Source organism: Globicephala melas, chromosome 21, assembly GCF_963455315.2.
Source record: "Globicephala melas chromosome 21, mGloMel1.2, whole genome shotgun sequence".
Lineage (NCBI taxonomy): Eukaryota > Metazoa > Chordata > Mammalia > Artiodactyla > Delphinidae > Globicephala > Globicephala melas.
The window spans coordinates 21,104,579-21,123,660 of NC_083334.1; the positions used below are offsets into that span (position 1 = coordinate 21,104,579).

The window sequence follows — 19,082 nt, forward strand, 5'->3', positions numbered from 1 at the left end:
GCAGTGGGGCGGGGGAAGGCAGGGATACGCAGGGAATGATGGTGATAAGCATTTTCCAAATTAGGAAATAGATATGCTTTTCTTCTTACTCTCTTACATAACTGATCTATTTTAGAAGACAACACAAAAAAACTGAAATGAAATACAAATCTCATGATTTTACTACTTTGTTAGCAAAGACAGAAGTAACGCTGGAAGGGAAAGAGAGGAGAGTTTCACCCCATCCTATTCCTCTTGGCCCGGAGGATTTTTTTTTTTTTTTTTTCCACAGGATTCCCTCTCCTCCATGGCAGCCTGCTGGGTGAGTCAGAGACCAAAGTCCAAATTTTAGAAAATGAATGAAGAAAGATACTAATTTTCTCTCCTCTGAATTTAAAAAGCAGTCGCATCAAAGTACATCTCCTCTTTTGGTGGCATAGCATGACAGACAAGTGACCGGTCTTAGAGTCAGTGATCGTTTTGCCCCAGACTTCCTGATTCAGAGGGAAATTGTGCTGCACACAAAGGCCACAGAGGCAGTACAACCTCTTACATAAATAAGTTACATAAATGAGAACCAGTTACGTAAATGTATAAACGAGCAAACAGGAATTATAACCATTCACAAATGCCAAGGAGAACACGGCAAGATTCCTCCTACAGTCCCATTTTTCCCCCTTCACATTATCATAATTGTACTATTTTATTTCACACCAGAATCAGATATGGCTATTTGTCACATTTATTGGGGAAAGAAATTCCAAAGGATAAATGATGCTTCATATTATTTTCTGAACCATATATTTTACTTTTGGGGGAAATTCCCTAATAAAACCTGATTTGAACTATACTTGATAAGAAACATAAGCATGTTTATCAACTTATACTTCTTTTGTGTAATCATGAACACATGTATTCATTACTATTGTACATTTTGCAAGCGGCTCTTAGGATAGGAATACATCACGAAAGTAAATGTCCATGGGCATATGGATATTTGTTTTACTACTTATGGTTTCAAGTTTCAGATGAGTATGTGGGCATCTGACTAATGTCATTCTTCTGTTTATGGAGGGAAGGCAGTGATTCAGGGGTCTAGAATTAGATTCAAGGTTGTGCTTGTGAATCAATCCCAATACACCACACTTCAGATGATTAGGAGTTGCTCCTTGGGTCTCAGCTGGTAATCTGTTTCAGGTTCAATGTGGATGTTGTCTTGGGGGCAGTGTATCTACGTCTCTGAAGTCGTGAGATTTGCTAATTATGTAGTAGAAACACATGTAACTCAAAGCAGTTTTGAGCCTAACTGCCTGTTCTCTGTAAAGAGGGATGTTGATTAAACGTTAGCCAGTTTCATACATAGTATGCTCAGGTTGAGTCCCTTTAGCTCCGTTTTGAAAATCTCATGTGAAATATTTTTATCTAAGATCTAATAATAGTGGAATGCGAGTAAAGTGATCTTAAAACGTTTGTATATTATTAGCTGTGTGATTTTGGGCAAATAACTTTCCCTCTCTGGGCCATTGTTTCTAACCATTTGAAAAAGGACAGCATTAACAATCTAGTACCTTATAATCAAATCTATAAATATTTTCAACGGAGAGCTTTAAACCCGCTACCACCAAGTTTAAAGGAAATATAACCCATTATACAAAAACCAGATCATTTTCCTTCTCTTCTGTGGGCAAAACTGCAGACCTTGCTTGGGTTGCAGTGATATGACTTTCCTGTGAAAAAGCATTCACCTGGTGTTTTCTCTTTAAAAATGCCAAATATAGGCCTTAGCCAGCTGTTGGGCAGTAAATGAGATGTGGAGAGGAACCTGTGGGCCTCCTCCCTCGAGATGGTGGGGGGGGCGGGGTTAAACCAGAAAAGCAGCAGTAATTTGGCACCAGGGAAAACTGTCTTACACTCTGGAGGGAGTCGCGTCAGGTAGGTGAGTAGAGTTATTTTGTTCCTAAAGTTGACCTACTCTAGACTTGGGGAGTCACAAAGTCATCAGACTGACTTTGCGCGTTCCTAAGCCCTCTGCCTCTACGTGTCCATCTGTAACTTGGGCATAAACTAGAGAAAACGCAGATGAGCACCTACACTACACCGGGAGGCTCCCAGGGGCCAGGAAGAGGGGGCGGGTCCCCACTCAGGTGGGCGTTTATGTCCGGGAAGGGTGGGCAGTTTGGGCCTCAGTCCCGCGAAGCCTGCTGCCCGGCAGGAGAGCACCCACGAAGCAGGGATTAGGGGAGAGTCCGCGGCAGGTGCGGGGTCGTCCGACGGAGATACCAGTGGGGCGAGGGAGGTCTGGGCTCCTTCGGGCTTTGTTCGGTTACAAGCCAGGCCCTTCTTCCGGAGAAGCCAATTAGATCCCCGCTGGGAGATCATCTGACCTCGCGTCTCCCGCCAGGAGGGGCTTCGGGAGGGGCTGGACAGGCGGTAGGATCCTCGGGGACCCGGTCGCGGGGCGGGGGTTGGGGGGGAGAGTGCGGGGGAGTCCCGGGCGCCTCCGCGCAGCCCGGTCCCGCCCCGCCCGCGCCCGCCAGGCCCCGCCCCCGGGGCTTCCCGGGCGCGCGCCGCCCCGCTGTGTCCGCGCGCCACGCCCCCCTGCTCGCGGGCCGCGTGCGGAGCCGCGCGCCCCGGAGGCTCCGGGACCGTGGCGGCGGGCGGCGGCGGCGGAGCAACCCTTTGCGGGCCATGTCTTCTCCGGTCGTAGCGAGGAGCTCCCAGGGAGAGAGCCAGGAGGCGGATCCCCGGCCGCGGAGCCGGGGCCGGTTCTGGGAAGTGGGCGGCGGCGGCGACCGGCTGGAGCGCGCGGCCGCGGAGTCGGAGCGCTGGGAGCTGCTGCTCCGCCGGGGCGAGCTGCTGGCGCTGGGCGGCCACCTGAAGGGAGCGCTGGAGGCGTACGCGGCGGCGCTGCGCCGCGGGGCCCCGGTCAGGCCCGAGTGCCTCGGTACCCTGGTGGACTGCCTGGTGTTCAACTACCGGCTCCGCCACGGGCTGGGCTGGAGCGCGCCCCCGGCGGAGGGCGCCCACCCCGGCGCCGGCGGGCTGCTCAGCTGCCTGGGCTGCCGGGGCTTCCTGAGCGAGCCGGTGACCGTGGCCTGTGGCCACAGCTACTGCCGCCGCTGCCTGCGGAGAGAGCTCCGCGCCCGCTGTCGCCTCTGCCGGGACCGGCTGCCGCCCGCCGCGGCCGCTGATGCTGAGGGGACCTCCCCGCGGCCGCCGCCTCTGGCCGCCGCCATCGCTGCCTCGGGCTTCAGGACCAGCGTCGTTCTCAACCACCTGGCCGAAAAGTGGTTCCCGGGCGAGCGGGAGAGAGCCCGGGCGGCCGGGCGTCTCGGGGAGCTGCTGCACCAGGGGCGCTACCGGGAGGCCCTGGCCGCCGCCTGCGAGGAGCTGCGAACAGGTGACCGCGCGGGCCCCGCGACCCCACCCTCCTTTCCCCGACGGGCGGGCGGCCACGAACTCGTCTACGCCCCCGGGAGGCTTCCCGAGGCCGGCTGCCTCTCGTGGGTCGGGTCTCGGGGTCCTGGAGGGTGTGGGAGGGGGCGGCGCCCCAGGGTGCTTCGGTCACAGTGGGGATCGCCCTCGAGCCGACTGTGACGCGGCGCGGGGTTCCCTCCGCTGCGGCCTGGCGCTGTGGCGGGCGCGCCCGGAGTGGAGCGGAGCGGCGCGGCGCGGGTGGCCGGGCGAGGCCGCCCGAGCGCGGGATGGGGAGGGAGTTGGGCGAGCCTGAGCGGCTGTTCTCTTCCTGCCGCGCTCTTTCCGGTAATTGGCCGCTCGGGCCGGGCCGGGTCCGCCACGGGGAGACGCCAGCCGGGGCGGGGAGAGGATCCCCAGACGAGGCTGGGTGTGCAACGTATACCTTGGTCTCCCACAAAAGTCACCGGGGCAATTGGAAACCGCTGGAGGCAGAATTGCATAAGCGGGGGGCGGGGGGCGTTGTGTAACGGGTGACGTCCGGTGGGCGTGGCAGGAGCTCGGCGCCCGCACCCCGCACCCGGAGGCCCCGTGGGCCGCCGGGCTGCGGAGGTTGCTCCGGGTTGTTCCAGTCTTAGCTGAAAATGCCTGCCGACCTGGTTCCTCTTGATGATTTCCCCGTGTGTGTCAGGGCGTGCTTATTTCAGAAGCACACGTGTGCTTACTTTCGAAAACACCTAGTTCACGGTAAAGATAAAGAGTCAGCCTCTGATCGAGTTCGTTGCCACGCTTGTTTCCCTTTCCCTCTTGATCAAGCTGTGGGGAAAAGGCCTTGAAGAGCTTTTGTCTGTTTCTTCGCCTCCAAGAAGCAGTTTCGGCCTCCTAACTTAGGCTAGCACTTTTCTTTTTGGGCTGTGGAAAGGGACGTTGCCGGAGTTAGTTCGCTGTGTAAAATTAAGAGTTGTTCTTTAATTCGGTGGTTTTCTACCAGGCGGATTTTACTGCCCGCCCCCCAGCCCCAGGGGACATTATCTGGGGCAATATCTAGGGAGATTTCTGGTTGCCACCCCATGTGGGAGTGGTGCTGGTGTATCTAGTGGGTAGAGGCCGGCGATGCTGCTCAACATCCGGCGATGCACGGGACAATCTCCCACACAAAGATCAGGCCCCAAATGTCAATTTTGTCACTGTTAAGCCTTGTGTTAAGTAAGGATGTTTCAAGACTAAGGTCTGTACAGGCATGGAATAACACTTGGGGAAATAATCCCCAAGAAAACAGACTTCCAGAATATAAACTGATGCTAAGTATGAGGTGCATTTATAAACTGTAACAAAGTATCTTGTTGTAGGTCTTTTACACTAAGTGCCCAGTCACTTTGAGCTAGTTAACTGTGTTGAGCTGTTTAATACCTTTAGAGTTCAAAGCACAAACTTGGCATATTTTCAGTATCTTTATGGGAGTAGCAGTTATAAAATAGAATGATAGATCCAAAACAAAAGAGAACTATTTGGAATGCAAAATTCCAATACAACTCAGCCTCTCTGGGTGAATAGAGTATGAATGGTGAAGTACAGACCATCTAGGACATGGTCCTCCTTTTTTTTTTTTTTTCATTTATTTATTTATTTTTGGCTGTACTGGGTCTTTGTTGCTGCGCGCGGGCTTTCTCTAGTTGCGGCGAGCGGGGGCCACTCCTCGCTGCGGTGCGCGGGCTTCTCACTGCGGTGGCTTCTCTTGTTGCGGAGCATGGGCTCTAGGCATGCAGGCTTCAGTAGCTGTGACACGTGGGCTCAGTAGTTGTGGCTCGCGGGCTCTAGAGCGCAGGCTCAGTAGTTGTGGTACATGGGTTTGGTTGCTCCGCGGCATGTGGGATCTTCCCGGACCAGGGCTCGAACCTGTGTCCCCTGCATTGGCAGGTGGATTCTTAACCACTGCACCACCAAGGAAGCCTGGTCCTCATTTTTTAAATGAAGCAGAAGCTGCAGCAGTGAAATGACTTGTCCACAGTCACACACAGCCAGCTGATTGTGGAGGCAACACCATGTCCTCCATTCCTCCTAAATGTTGAACCAGGGTTCATCCTACCGGTATAACTCATCCAATGAAAATGTTTAACATAAATTTCCAAGGAATTTTTTTGTCACTAGTGTAAAATAAAGGATGAAACTTACTGACAGCCCTGTTCAGTATTAACTCCCACTGATTTAGTGGTTTGACCTCTTAAATTAGGCATTTCATAAGAATTCAGGTCCTAATCCATGGAAGAACACGGAGTACATTTACTAATTAAGATTTAGCTTAATGTTCTATGACCAATAATCTTTTAATTAAAGAATATTTGGGGCCTGGAGTTGAGGATATTATTTTTAACAGAAAAAGACTGAAAGATCTATTCTTTCTCCTTTTTTCAGTTTGCATAGCCTGCATGTGGGAATTCTGTCCACTCAGCTGCTTAATTCTACTTTAGCAGGACTAGAACCCAAGTCTCCTGACTTTCACCTCATCAGTCTGTTTTCCCCTCATTTTTAGGTCTTTCAAAAATCATTAATTCCATAATCAAAAATGTGTCTGAATGGTACTAATGAGGATAACTTTTTTCATCCTTTGAATTTTTAGTGCAAAGTAGGAGGGAAAAAATCTTAGAGCTAACAAATTATAGTTGGTAAAGTACAGATATTATGTATTTAACAGTTTATGGGCATAAATAAAAAAGGTTTAGTAGAGTTATAAATGTACTTGTAGAGTTAAGCTTTAAATTTTTGAGAGCCAGGCATTTGAAATGTATTTATATAATTATACAGCTGTAGTTACTTAAGATACTTTCATTATTGTTAACAATGGAAAAAGACCTTCACTATAATTTCTTCGTATAATTCTTACAATGAAACAAATACTATTAACTAGAAAAAATAATCTAGTCTACAGTTAGCCCACACACATCCAAATTTAATCCCTGTCAACAAGAAAGGAAAGTTAGAAAACCTTTGCCAAAATCAGAACGTTCCCATTGAGATTACATAAGTTTCTGTTGAACTGAAATATATTTAGATAACATTTAATCCATTGATCTTTTGGTATTAACTCTCAGATGTTTCATAACTTTGTCTTTTTAGTATTCAAGGATATTATGTAAGTCTTTTCTGCATTGAACCTTTATACTTAAGAGTCTTTTGAAATAATGCAACTTTGCTGTGCTCTCTTTTATTTTTCTTCAATAAAGATTTTTTCCCTTTTTGTTTTTATTATCTTATTTTTGGCTGTGTTGGGTCTTCGTTGCTGCGCGCAGGCTTTCTCTAGTTGCGGCAAACAGAGGCTAACTCTTCACTGTGGTGCGCCGGCTTCTCATTGCAGTGGCTTCTCTTGCGAAGCATTGGCTCTAGGCGTGCGGGCTTCAGTAGTTGTGGGCTTCAGTGGTTGTAGCACATGGGCTTAGTTGCTCCACGGCATGTGGGATCTTCCCGGACCAGGGATCAAACCCGTGTCCCCTGCATTGGCAGGTGGATTCTTAACCACTGTGCCACCAGGGAAGTCCCTCTTCCTTTTATTTTTAATGAATTTTTACCCTGACTTGCCATTCTCCCCCCCAAAAGAACACCAACAGAACAGTATAATTTACAGTTTGAACTGGTTAAAAAAAAATAAAAGTCGTAAGGAGGAGAATATTTTATTTGAAATACTTGGAGAAGGAAGGTTTTGTTTTGAATATTAATTATGTAGTCCTTGACTATTACCAAGTATTTTTAAATTCTTTGTCATTTCATTGTCATAAAGAATCCTGTGGAGTACCATTATCCTCAGAGGGAAATTGAGACACATAGGGTTAGAGAATGCAGTACAGCCTAGTAGTTAGAGCTGTGCATGCTGGTGTCTGATGACCTGGGTTTGAATCACAGCGCGGCATCCACCTGCTCTCTGGCCTTGGGCCTGTGTTTGACCTCCCTGTTTTGCTTTCCTTATCTGAAAAGTGAAAATAGTGTCTACCTCATAGAAAGATAGCAACCATAACAACAGCCTAGGGCTGTTGTGAGAATTAAGAGTCAAAACAGGTGAAGTGCTTTGAATGGTGCCTGATGGATAAATACTCAGTAAAAATTAAAATATTTTTAAAATGTAAAATTTGTGCTCCAGCAAGAAGGTGATTTAGCTAAAATTGAAATCTAAATCTTATAATGTCAAGTCCTGCTCTTTTCTCTCTACCACATTAATATTACCAGAGTGAGGGTTAAATCCTGATTCTCGCCTGCATATGTTAATTAGTAGTAACATTTTAGCATACATCAATAAAATATAGACATTGCAAGGCTTTCGTTATAAAAAGGTAAGTCAAATTATAGGTAGATACTGAATACATTTAAAGAAAATGTAAAGGGTTTTTAATATCTTAGTCAACTAGGTTAACATGAAGAGATTTGAATTTAATTCATCAGTAAACTTATATATGCCCTAACTTATTCTGCAAAGTACCTGAAACAGTAAACATTGACATTTATATGGTGCTTTATACTTCACTGAGTATTTTCACTTCCATTATCTTAACTGATTCTTACAAAAGATCATGCGAGATAGGAGAGCATGTATTAGTACCCCTAATTCACAGATTAAAGGGCTCCAAGAATTTTAAGTGACTTTTTTTAAGGCAAATAAGTAACCAAATTAGAACTGAAGAAAAGAGCTCCAAGAATTTTAAGAGACTTTTTAAAGGCAAGCAAGCAACTGAGTTGCAACTGAAAGCAGAAATTGGGCATGTGAATATTGCTTCTAAGACTGAAGTTGATTTTAAAAATTAGCATATAAAACATAAATCTTAGGTGTTCTTGCTATTAATTTAACAAGTATTTGTTCAGTGCTTACTGCATACTAGGCATTGTTTTAGATGCTGGAAATACAGAGGTGAGCAAAATCAAGTCCCTGTCCTTATAAAGTTTGTATTTCTTGTTTCTTTTAAAATTGCAGCAAATTGGTATTTACAGTATTGAAAATCACCAGAAAAGGGGCTTATTGCTTAACTGATTTCTAACAAACTGAGCCTATATCCAGTATATCTGTGATTCATCTTTCCTTTAATTCAGAAGTCACTTGAAGGATTTTTGCAGTGCCTCAGGGTTACTATAAAGATCAGTTATAACAGCTTATTCTTATTGTTACAGATGAAAAGGGGGGTATATAAATAACCCTTAAGTGCTGTGTTTTAAATAATTTCCATGTTTTTACTTTTTTTAATTCGTCAAATAATGAAAGATTTATCAAAACTCAGTTATCATAGATTTCTCATTATTTTTATATTAACCTTTGGTTTATTCGGAATTGTTTTTCTATTTAGTGGAATATTTCTAAGAGGCTTAGATATATTCAAGTATAATTTTTAACAAATTTGTATAGTATTCTGCCTCTTACATTGTAAAGATACTTTTCAAAATTGTTATGTTTTACTATAGAAGGTGAATGACTTAAGAGAACTATAAAATGCAAGGCAGAAGTTTCTGTTCAGTTTTTTTCTTTGGTAGGATAAGATCATCATTTTCTTTTTTCTTTTTTGCTTCCCCTCCTTTTGTCCAACCTGCGTTACTGATCCCTAAAGATATTTCTCATCCAGCTAAGGTTTATTTGGGTAAAAGAGGTAGAAAATACTTTTCTAATACCTTGTATCAAGAGCTAATCTCATTTATCAATCAGCTTGTTTTGAAATATTTTGTAATATTAACAGTAACTTATTTATTGAACACTCTTGTGCCAGGCACTATGTTAACCGTTAATATGCACTATCTTATTTAGTCCACAAAACAGTCTTAAGATGTAGGTATCGCCAGCATTTTATAGGTGAGGAGACTGAGGTTCAAAGAGTTAGGTAAACTGTCCAAAGTGGATCTGGAGCCAGATCTTCTGAATCCAATGGTTATGATTTTAATTAGTATGCCAGACTACTATTCCTGGACTTTATTAATCAGTCACTAACAACTTGTCAATTGGCAGCTCTTAGTTTAACTGTGATAACCAAGTTCTACCGTACTGAACGTGACAAAGAAATAGAAGCAAAGAAATTTGGTATTTCAGTTAGCCATTGGAATTCCTGAAACAGCTCAACATATAAATATCCAAGAAAAAAGACACTCAAGAGGAATACTTACACATGAACAATCCAAATAGCCAATAAATAGTTTTAAAGGTCAAACTCACTGAAAAAATGCACATTAAAATAATGATGCTGAGTGGCATGGACATATATACACTACCAAACGTAAAATAGATAGCTAGTGGGAAGCAGCCCCATAGCACAGGGAGATCAGCTCGGTGCTTTGTGATCACCTGGAGGGGTGGGATGGGGGGAGGGAGGGAGATGCAAGAGGGAAGAGATATGGAGACATATGTATATGTATAACTGATTCACTTTGTTATAAAGCAGAAACTAACACACCATTGTAAAGCAATTATACTCCAAATAAAGATGCTAAAAAAAAATAATGATGCTATTTTCATTTGTGTTTTCCTAGGAAACAAATACACAGCTTCTGGGCGTGTAAAATAAAGTTTTATAAAAGAAGGGTGAGCAGAATGTATTGAGGACTGTATATCTATATGACTTCCTACACAGTCACTCAACTTTATAGAAAATAAGGAAATAAACTCATATGTAAAAGCTCATAGATATATGTTCATTGCAGTATAGCAAAGAACTATATAGTAATGAATTTTTATATTAGCAAAAATTAGAAGTAATAGGGAATTTTTAAATAGATGGTATACATAGTGGAATAGTTTGCAACCATTAAAAATCTTGTGGATATAATTACATTGACAGAAAAAGCAGATTATACACAGTATATATGGTATATTTTATAAAACTGTACATTAAAAATGTAATCTACACAAACATAAAAAGTACAGGTTATATGCCAATACTGGTTATTTCTCAATTCATGAGAGCATGAAGTGAGGAACTTTAGGGGACAGATTTTAATGAATTTCTTTGTGGTGGGAAAAGGATTTTTAATTCTTAATTTTCTGTATTTTTCAAAGTTTAAATATTTTATAACTTCTGTTATTCAAAACAAGTTTCTTGAAGATGAAATAAATGATGTGTACACTCCTATTACTACCCATCACGTACTGGAAAACAGATGAGGAGTCAGCACTCTGGAGAACTCTCCCTCCACAGCCCATGTGGGGCCTTGGACAACTTAAAACTAGTTTCCTCATTGTAGCAGAATTTTATTTCAGTCTTTTTATTTGCCTAATGACTCACAATATTACTGGGTTGAAGAGAAGAGAAAATGAGGGCATGAATTGAGGAGCTCAAGGGGACAGATTTTAATGAATTTCCCCTGGTTCAGCAAACATTTATCAAAGCCAGGATTTGAGGATACAGAGACAGTAAATACTGGAGGGAGCTCAAAAACAGATTTTTAAAATTAAGTAAATGCTGCTCACAAACAGTAAAGGAACACAATCATAATAGCAAACACTTAAAATAGTGCTTAAAATATACCAAGCCCTGTTCTAAGTACTTTGCACACATTAACTCTCTCTCTCTCCCCTCCCCCTCCTCCTCTCCTCCCTCTCTCCCCCTCTCCCTCCATCCCTCCTTCCCTCTCTCTCCCTCCCTACCTCCCTCCCTCTCCCCCCTCTCCCTCTCTCTCTCTCTCCCCCTCCCTCCCTCCCCCCCTCCCCTCTCTCCCTCTCCCCTGTTATTAGCATAGAGGCGAACAGCAAGAACTCTGGAGCCAGGCAGCTTGGAGGTAGCATCTAGAATCCACCACTTACGGGCTGTTTGATCTTGGGCAAATTACTTAAACTCTCTGTACTCAGTTTCTTTATCTATAAAAATATGGACAGTGTTATACCCACATAGGATTGTTCTGAAGGTTGTAAATTATTTAGAACAGTACATAGTTTGTTGTTGTTATCAAATAACTGTATTAGCTGAAAAAAAAATCATCTCACGTAACTTAAATTCTTGCCCTTTGCTTCTTTGTGTATATTTTTGCATTAAAGAAGTGTGCTTAGTGCATCGCACGGGGAGATCAGCTTGGCGCTTTGTGTCCACCTAGAGGGGTGGGATGGGGAGGGTGGGAGGGAGACGCGAGAGGGAGGGGATACGGGGATATACGTATACTATACGTATAGCTGATTCACTTTGTTATACAGCAGAAACTAATACAACATTGTAAAGCAATCATACTCCAATAAAGATGTTTTAAAAAAAAAAAAGTCTGCCTAAAATTAGTTCAGTTCTTCCCTTTGGGGTAGATTATTTTGTGTGTGTGGTACGCGGGCCTCTCACTGTTGTGGCCTCTCCCATTGCGGAGCACAGGCTCCGCACGCGCAGGCTCAGCGGCCATGGCTCACGGGCCTAGCTGCTCCGCGGCATGTGGGATCTTCCCGGACCGGGGCACGAACCCGTGTCCCCTGCATCGGAAGGCGGACTCTCAACCACTGCGCCACCAGGGAAGCCTTAAATTTTTTATTTTATATTGGAGTACAGTTGATTAACAATGTGTTAGTTTCAGGTGTATAGCAAATTGATTCATTTATACATATATCTATGCTTTTTCAAATTCTTTTCCCATTTAGGGTATTATAGAATATTGAGTAGAGTTCCCTGTGCTATATAGTAGGTCCTTGTTGGTAATCTATTTTAAATATAGTAGTGTGTATATGTCAATCCCAAACTCCCAATTTATCCCTCCCCCCACCTTTCCCCTTTGGTAACCATAAGTTTGCTTTCTAAGTCTGATTTCTAAGTTTCTGTTTTGTAAATTAGTTCATTTGTATCATTTTTTTAGATTCCACATATAAGTGATATCATATGGTATTTGTCTTTCTCTGACTTCTTTCACTTAGTATGATCATCTCTAGGTCAATCCATGTTGCTGCAAATGGCACTATTTCATTCTTTTTTATAGCTGAGTAGTATTCCATTGTATGTATGTACCACATCTTCTTTACTCATTCATCTGTCAGTGGACATTTAGGTTGCTTCCCTGTCCCGGCTGTTGTAAATAGTGCTGCAGTGAACATTGGGGTGTATGTATCGTTTTCTCTGAATATATGCCCAGGAGTGGGATTGCTGGATGGTATGGTAATTCTATTTTTAGTTTTCTGAGGAACGTCCATACTGTTCTCCATAATGGTTGTACCAATTTACATTCCCACCAACAGTGTAGGAGGGTTCCCTTTTCTCCACATCCTCTCCAGCATTTATTGTCTATAGACTTTTTGATGATGGCCATTCTGACTGGTGTGAGGTGATACCTCATTGTAGTTTTCATCTGCATTTCTCTAATAACTAGCCTTTTCATGTGCCTCTGGGCACCTGTATGTCTTCTCTGGAGAACCATCTATTGAGATCTTCTGCCCATTTTTTGATAGGGTTGCTTGTTTTTTTGATATTGAGCTGTATGAGCTGTTCCTAGATTTTGGAGATTAATTCCTTGTCAGTTGTTCATTTGCAAATATTTTCTTCCATTCTGTGGGTGGTCTTTTCATTTTGTTTATGGTTTCCTTTGCTGTGCAAAAGTTTATGAGTTTAATTAGGTCCCATTTGCTTATTTTTGTTTTTATTTCCATTACTCTAGGAGGTGGATCTAAAAAGATACTGCTGCAATTTTCTAAGTTTTATAGTATCAGGTCTTACATTTAGGTCTTTCATCCATTTTGAGTTCATTTTTGTGTATGGTGTTAGAGAGTGTTCTAATTTCATTTTTCTACATTTAGCTGTCCAGTTTTCCCAGCACCATTTATTGAAGAGACTGTCTTTTCTCCATTGTATAGTCTTGCCTCCTTTTTCATAGATTAATTGACCATAGGTGGACAAAAACTCAAGTTTATAGCTGAGGAAACTGAGGTACAGAGGGGTTTGCCAATTTGCCCCCAGTTCACAGCGAGTGAGTGGAGGAGCCAGAAGTTGAACCCAGGCAGTCTGGCTTCCAGCCTCACGCTCTGAATCCTTATGGGATGCTGAGTGGCAGCAGACGCAAAGGAAAGCGTCTTGGAGAAGAGACTGGTGAGCTGAGTCTTACTGGATTAGAAAAAGTTATCCAGACTGAGGGGAGTTGGTTTGAGGTGGTCTCACAAAGAATGATGAGGAAGCTCTGTGAAGAAAGGAGGAGATGTGAGTAGAAAGGCATGCATGGGGCTGAGTGAGCAGCTAGGTCTTGTTGGAGTCAAGTGGGAGGCTCATAATGATGGGAAATAAGGCTGGAGAGGTGGGCAGGACCCAAGCAGGGAGAAACTGGGATGTTGTGCTAAATGCCTATTCATCTGTGGATGGTGGGGATATAGGTAAAACTGGAGGCAGGGGGTGCAGTGAGCAAGCTGCTACAATAGTCTTAATGATATTCTGGAAGCCAAAACTAAGGCGATTAGCAGTAGGATTGGAAGAGACCAGGGATGGATTTGGGAAATATTAGAGGAGATAAAATGGACCACGGTTAAGAGTTTGACTTGGGACGTCAGTGTTACAGAATATAGTGACCAGACACCTTGTTTGGGGGGCGGGGTGTGAGAAGTGTACTGAACTTGAGGAAAAACACAGCAGGCTGTTGGAAATTTGATGCACCTGGAGGTAGAATGAGAAAATTAGATGTGGGATTTAAATCATGCTCAGTACACTTAGCCCAGACCCCATCTTTATACTTCTTCATTTTTCCAACAAATTGAGTCTGTAATGTGCCAGGCACTGCATACCTGCAGCTGTGGACTGAGAGGCAGGCCCGCCTGGTGGCCTATGCAGTGAGGTGACTAGTTCATTTTAGCGTCGGCAGGGCCAGGTAGGAAGCAGACAGTAAATGTTTGTCGCCTGTTTCACACCTGAGTTAATCACACACACGCCAGGCTGATGGCGTTCTTTTTCAGTTGCCTTTTTCGCAAAAGTGGATACGGAGGGCAGACATTCTGTATCCTTAGGATATTCGAAGGGCCCCAATTAGTGCATTTGGCTCTTTTTTTGAATTAAGAAGGATCTGCAGGAAATAAGTGGGGTAGCCCTAATCTCTTTTAAAACATATTGGAGAGTGTGAACTCAATTGATGAGGTGGGGTTTTTCCCACCCAAACAGAGTCATTCAAATGTAGTCCTTTGGGCTTCCCTGGTGGCGCAGTGGTTGAGTCCACCTGCCGATGCAGGGGACATGGCTTCGTGCCCCGGTCCGGGAAGATCCCACATGCCGCGGAGGTGCTGGGCCCGTGAGCCATGGCCGCTGAGCCTACGCGTCCAGAGCCTTGCTCTGCCAAGGCAGAGGCCACAACAGTGAGAGGCCCGCGTACCGCAAAAAAAAAAAAAAATGTAGTCCATTGACATTTGAAGTTCTCAATAAAAACATGACCTATGAGGATTTGGGGAGCAAGAGTTTTAAAATATGATCCTCTTCTCGTCTCTTCATGGGGTCCACCTCTTTTCTAATCCCAGTAGACACTAGCTTTCCAGGGAGTCTGGATAGCCTGAGTGCTTCTGTGTTGAGATGAGAGGGGCACAGTCCTTTCTTGCTTCCCTCAGAGGGGAGAAGCGTTGTAGATTGACTGGGTGCTTTAAAGGCGGAGATCTCCTCCTCCCCTTCCCCAGTGCTGCCCTAGAGAAGCTGCGTAAAGGGCACCACTGAGCAGCGAGGCCTTGATCAGAGGGTGCGTTACTCACGAGGTCCGAATGTGTACTGCGTCAAGTGTCATGCCATGGGGACTTGCTGTAAAAAACAACATGTGAGAAGATAAAAAGCCCAGTGAGGGATCCGTGTGTGGAGTGGGCTGCTTGTTGTGACCGTGAACCCCCTGTCTCTGGAGGTGCTGGAGCACAGGCGGGGTCCCAAGAATGCTGTTGGAAGCACCCAGCTGTGCACGTCCTGGTCGCCGTCCTCTCCAGCTCAAGGGTTTGGATGCTGCTGTAGTGACTGCTTACTCCTTGGACGGCTCTGGTACACATTGCTCTGTTTCCCGAACTCCAGTTGTGCTTGTGAAATCAGGATCACATGGTGCCATTTCACAAGAAAATAGAATTTTCTAATGAGACTGTAAGCTCCTCGAAGACATGGATAAAGTAAAATCTTTTAAACCCCCTCAGGGTCTAGCTTGGACTCTTCATTCTTGATTGAGTAATCACATGGAGCTTTCAGTTTCTATGCATTTTTGTTCAAAGTTAATGATTTACAATTATATTGCTTTAAGAAACAAAAGATGTAATATGCCACATGTGTCTTTTTCTACTGAGGAAGTAAGAAATATTTTCATGAAATATTAATTTTATTCTTGAAAAATTTTCATTGGTATAAATCTGAGGGAACAATAAAATTTGGGTTCTCAAGTACCAGCAACTGAAAAAGGCCTAATTTAATTGTTTAATCTAGATTTATCTGTAGAAAAGCAATGATTTAAAAACTAGAGTAGGGACTTCCCTAGTGGTGCAGTGGTTAAGAATCTGCCTGCCAGTGCAGGGGACACAGGTTCGAGCCCTGGTCCGGGAAGATCCCACATGCTGCAGAGCAACTAGGCCTGTGCGCCACAACTACTGAGCCTGCACTCTAGAGCCCACGATCCACAGCTACTGAAGCCCGTGTGCCTAGAGCCCGTGCTCTGCAACAAGAGAAGCCACCACAATGAGACGCCCACACATCGCAAGGAAGAGTAGCCCCCGCTCGCTGCAACTAGAGAAAGCCTGCGTGCAGCAACAAAGACCCAGTGCAGCCAAAAATAAATAATTTAAAAAAAAATCTAGAGTAAATCAGGGAGCTATTAACGAGTTTTCTTTTATTATAGATTTTGTTTTTCAAATGAGGCATTATGGGTCTTTACACCCTTCCCACAATGAATGCTTTGTTTTATAAGCATACATTTTGGAAGCCTCCAAAGATGAATAGCTTTCAAAGAAGACTCAGGTTATGTCATCTGTAGATGTACTGAAAATTAGTTTCTGGCCTAGACTTCAGTTTTACAGTCTGTGTACCTGTAGTGATTGATTGTAGTATCATAAATGAACCGTCTGAAATTTTGAGTGCAGTTGGATACTAGTTTAGTTTCTCAAGTAGTGATGGAGAACATAGTGAAATTATCAACAAAGTTCTTTTCCCTCAAATATTTGAAATTAAATCTGTCTGAGGACTGTCCAATACTATTTTTGCTAATGGCAGGAATTAAAAATGTTTTTCCTCTTAAAAAAACTGAGTCTTATCAACGCATTTCCTCCAGAAGCAGGATCACTGTGTACTTTCCTAAGACTGTGCCTTGGTCAGTCTTTGTAACTATGGGATCCCATGTGCATTGGTTACACATATGGTCATTTATAAATAGGATTTCAAAACTGGTATAAAAAAGTAAGATTTACCACAAAAAGGCAAATCTTCTAAACATCTAAGACATGAGTCTTTTAAATTTTAACAGAATGACCTATTTTAAGCAAACATTTTCTTAGGGATGATTATTCATATTATAAAAATATTTTCAGTTTTTTTAAAAAGCATAATTTCCTCCACTAAAATAATCTACTCGTAAGGATTTGATATAAATTATAAATCGTAACATACTATTGGGTTGCACCTGTACAGTGCTCGGTTCACTGCCTTTGCTTTGGTGGTTACTGACTAGAATCACTGAGTCAGTTCGTAATCTAGTATGATGTATTTTGTGGGTCATACAATAATCTTTTAAAAATAATCAAACCTTCATAGTATATTTATTTCAGAGCCCAGCGACTTGACTCTGAAAATTTACAGAGCTGAATCATATGCTGGTCTGCGAGAGTTTAAAGCAGCCATAGAAGATTTAAATGCAGTTCTCTTTCAACTGCCAAATTGGCCTGAGGTAAAATTACTGTCTTACATTTGCATACATTTACAAATTTCAACTGCAGGGAATATGCATTCAGTTATGGTTATAAGTTATAATGGAATGGATTGGGTGATTCTTTAAATAAAATATAGAGTTCTAGAAATCTAAGGTCAATATTTTGAGTGGATGAATATCATGACAGTTTTTTAAACTGTAAGAAACCTTTGTCTCCTAACCAAAGAACAACCTGAATTCAAGGCACAGAAAAAAACAGACTTTAATATACAGCATTTCCTCAAAGAGACACAACTGGCCCTATTGCAGAGCTGGATCCAAACTGGTTATCAATGGAGGAGGTTTTATCAACGGAAAGAGAAGGGGTCCTTGTGGCTGAACAGTTGACTGAGGCATTGTGATGGGAACTGGATGATTAGGCTGTGGTTAACTGTGGTAGATGGGGTCAAAGGAGGTTGCCTTGCCCATGCTGTTTTAAAAAAGGACTTGTGGCATGTATATAATATATAATCAGTTTACTAATTCTCCTTTTTATCAAACTGCCAAGGCAAATTAGTCCATCTCCCATATACTTTAAGCTAGAAGTCATTTTTTTATGTGACTTTTTCCTCCATTCAAAGCTGTGCCTTTGAGGACAGTATAGTAAGGATGCTCTAAAAGTTATAAATTAATAAGGAAAATGATTCAAAATTCCATGATGGCATGACTGGTTAGTACAGGTCCAGTGAATGTTAAGAGGGAAAATGATTGTACGGACAGCTTTACAACTATTAAAAAGGAAGAACCCTCTGGACTTATCACTGAAGGGATAAAATGAGAAATGTGGTTTTGAAGTCACTTTCTGGGCCTCAGCTCCCCTGTAGGTGCCTCTCCAGGGCAGGGTGTAAATATGCCTTTAGAATGCCTGGGCCTCCTCAGTCAGTCAGAGTTTGAAAATGAGTATTTCCAAGCAGACTTCCTTTTGTTTTCCCCTTGATACTGATTTTTTTAAAAAAACAATTCCATCCATAAAAGTCATGTATATGTGCTTTTATTGAAGGTCTACTTCAGGAAAGGAAAAGTCCTCCACGATGCTGGTTTTTTAGGTGATGCCTTACAACTGTTTCTTCAGTGCTTAGCGCTTGATGAAGATTTCGCACCTGCAAAGCTAGAAGTAGAAAAGGTAATCAGTTTACCAACTATAATACTTCAAGGTAGGGCTACGACACAGGTCTTTTTACAAATGCCAGTTAGAATCTTGGGTAAGAACATAAGGAGTGTCCGTAAGTCAAATTCAGTAGCAATTTGACAAGTAGTTTTCAGGCTTATATACTTATTAGCATACTGAATTCTTACCGAAATCAAAACATTTCATTCAGAGATAGTTAAATGCATTATTTTTGCCTAGTTAAATTTAGATGTTCTCTAATAGTTTGTTCCATGGGAGCCAGACTAATCATCCTTAATTAAACATTGTTGTCATGATGTTCCTGCTCAGGAATTTTTATTGGCTTCCTTTGCCTTTCATTTCAGGTCTCAACTTTGCTTGCTTTCCGTGGTTGCCAGTGGTATTGCCCCACTCAGTTTGTTTTGCCTTAATATTCTCAGTACTGAATACATCCCTTTCCAAAGTTTGTTCAGCGATGTGTCAGTAGGTGTTAATTAAAAGGAAAAAGGGAAGGGGGGTTCTCCGATCAAATAAATGACTTTGGAAAACATTGGGTCGAACCAAACAGATTTCTTCGGATTTTGTCAAGAGTTTTTGCTTTGCTAGCATGACAACAGCATTCAGCTTTTGCCAGATTTACCCACAGAGCATCTGGGATGACTAGAGTCTTTGAAAAATGTTTTGGGAAAATCTACCCTAATATAATTTCAGTGCCCTGTCATGAGATGCTCCCCTCGATGTCCCCCCAAAGATGCCACATTATTTATTACCTTCGTAG

General features: G+C 43.1%; 1 protein-coding gene across 1 annotated transcript in view; it reads left to right on the forward strand.

The window, feature by feature from the left end:
- Positions 1–2,607: 2,607 nt before the first annotated feature.
- Positions 2,608–19,082, forward strand: part of LONRF1 (LON peptidase N-terminal domain and ring finger 1) — a 45,902-nt gene continuing 29,427 nt past the window's right edge. The window contains exons 1-3 of the mRNA XM_030832198.2: positions 2,608–3,379; positions 17,057–17,175; positions 18,197–18,319. Coding sequence (XP_030688058.1) covers positions 2,668–3,379; positions 17,057–17,175; positions 18,197–18,319 — 954 coding nt within the window. The 5' untranslated portion in view covers positions 2,608–2,667. The remainder of the gene's footprint in view (positions 3,380–17,056; positions 17,176–18,196; positions 18,320–19,082) is intronic.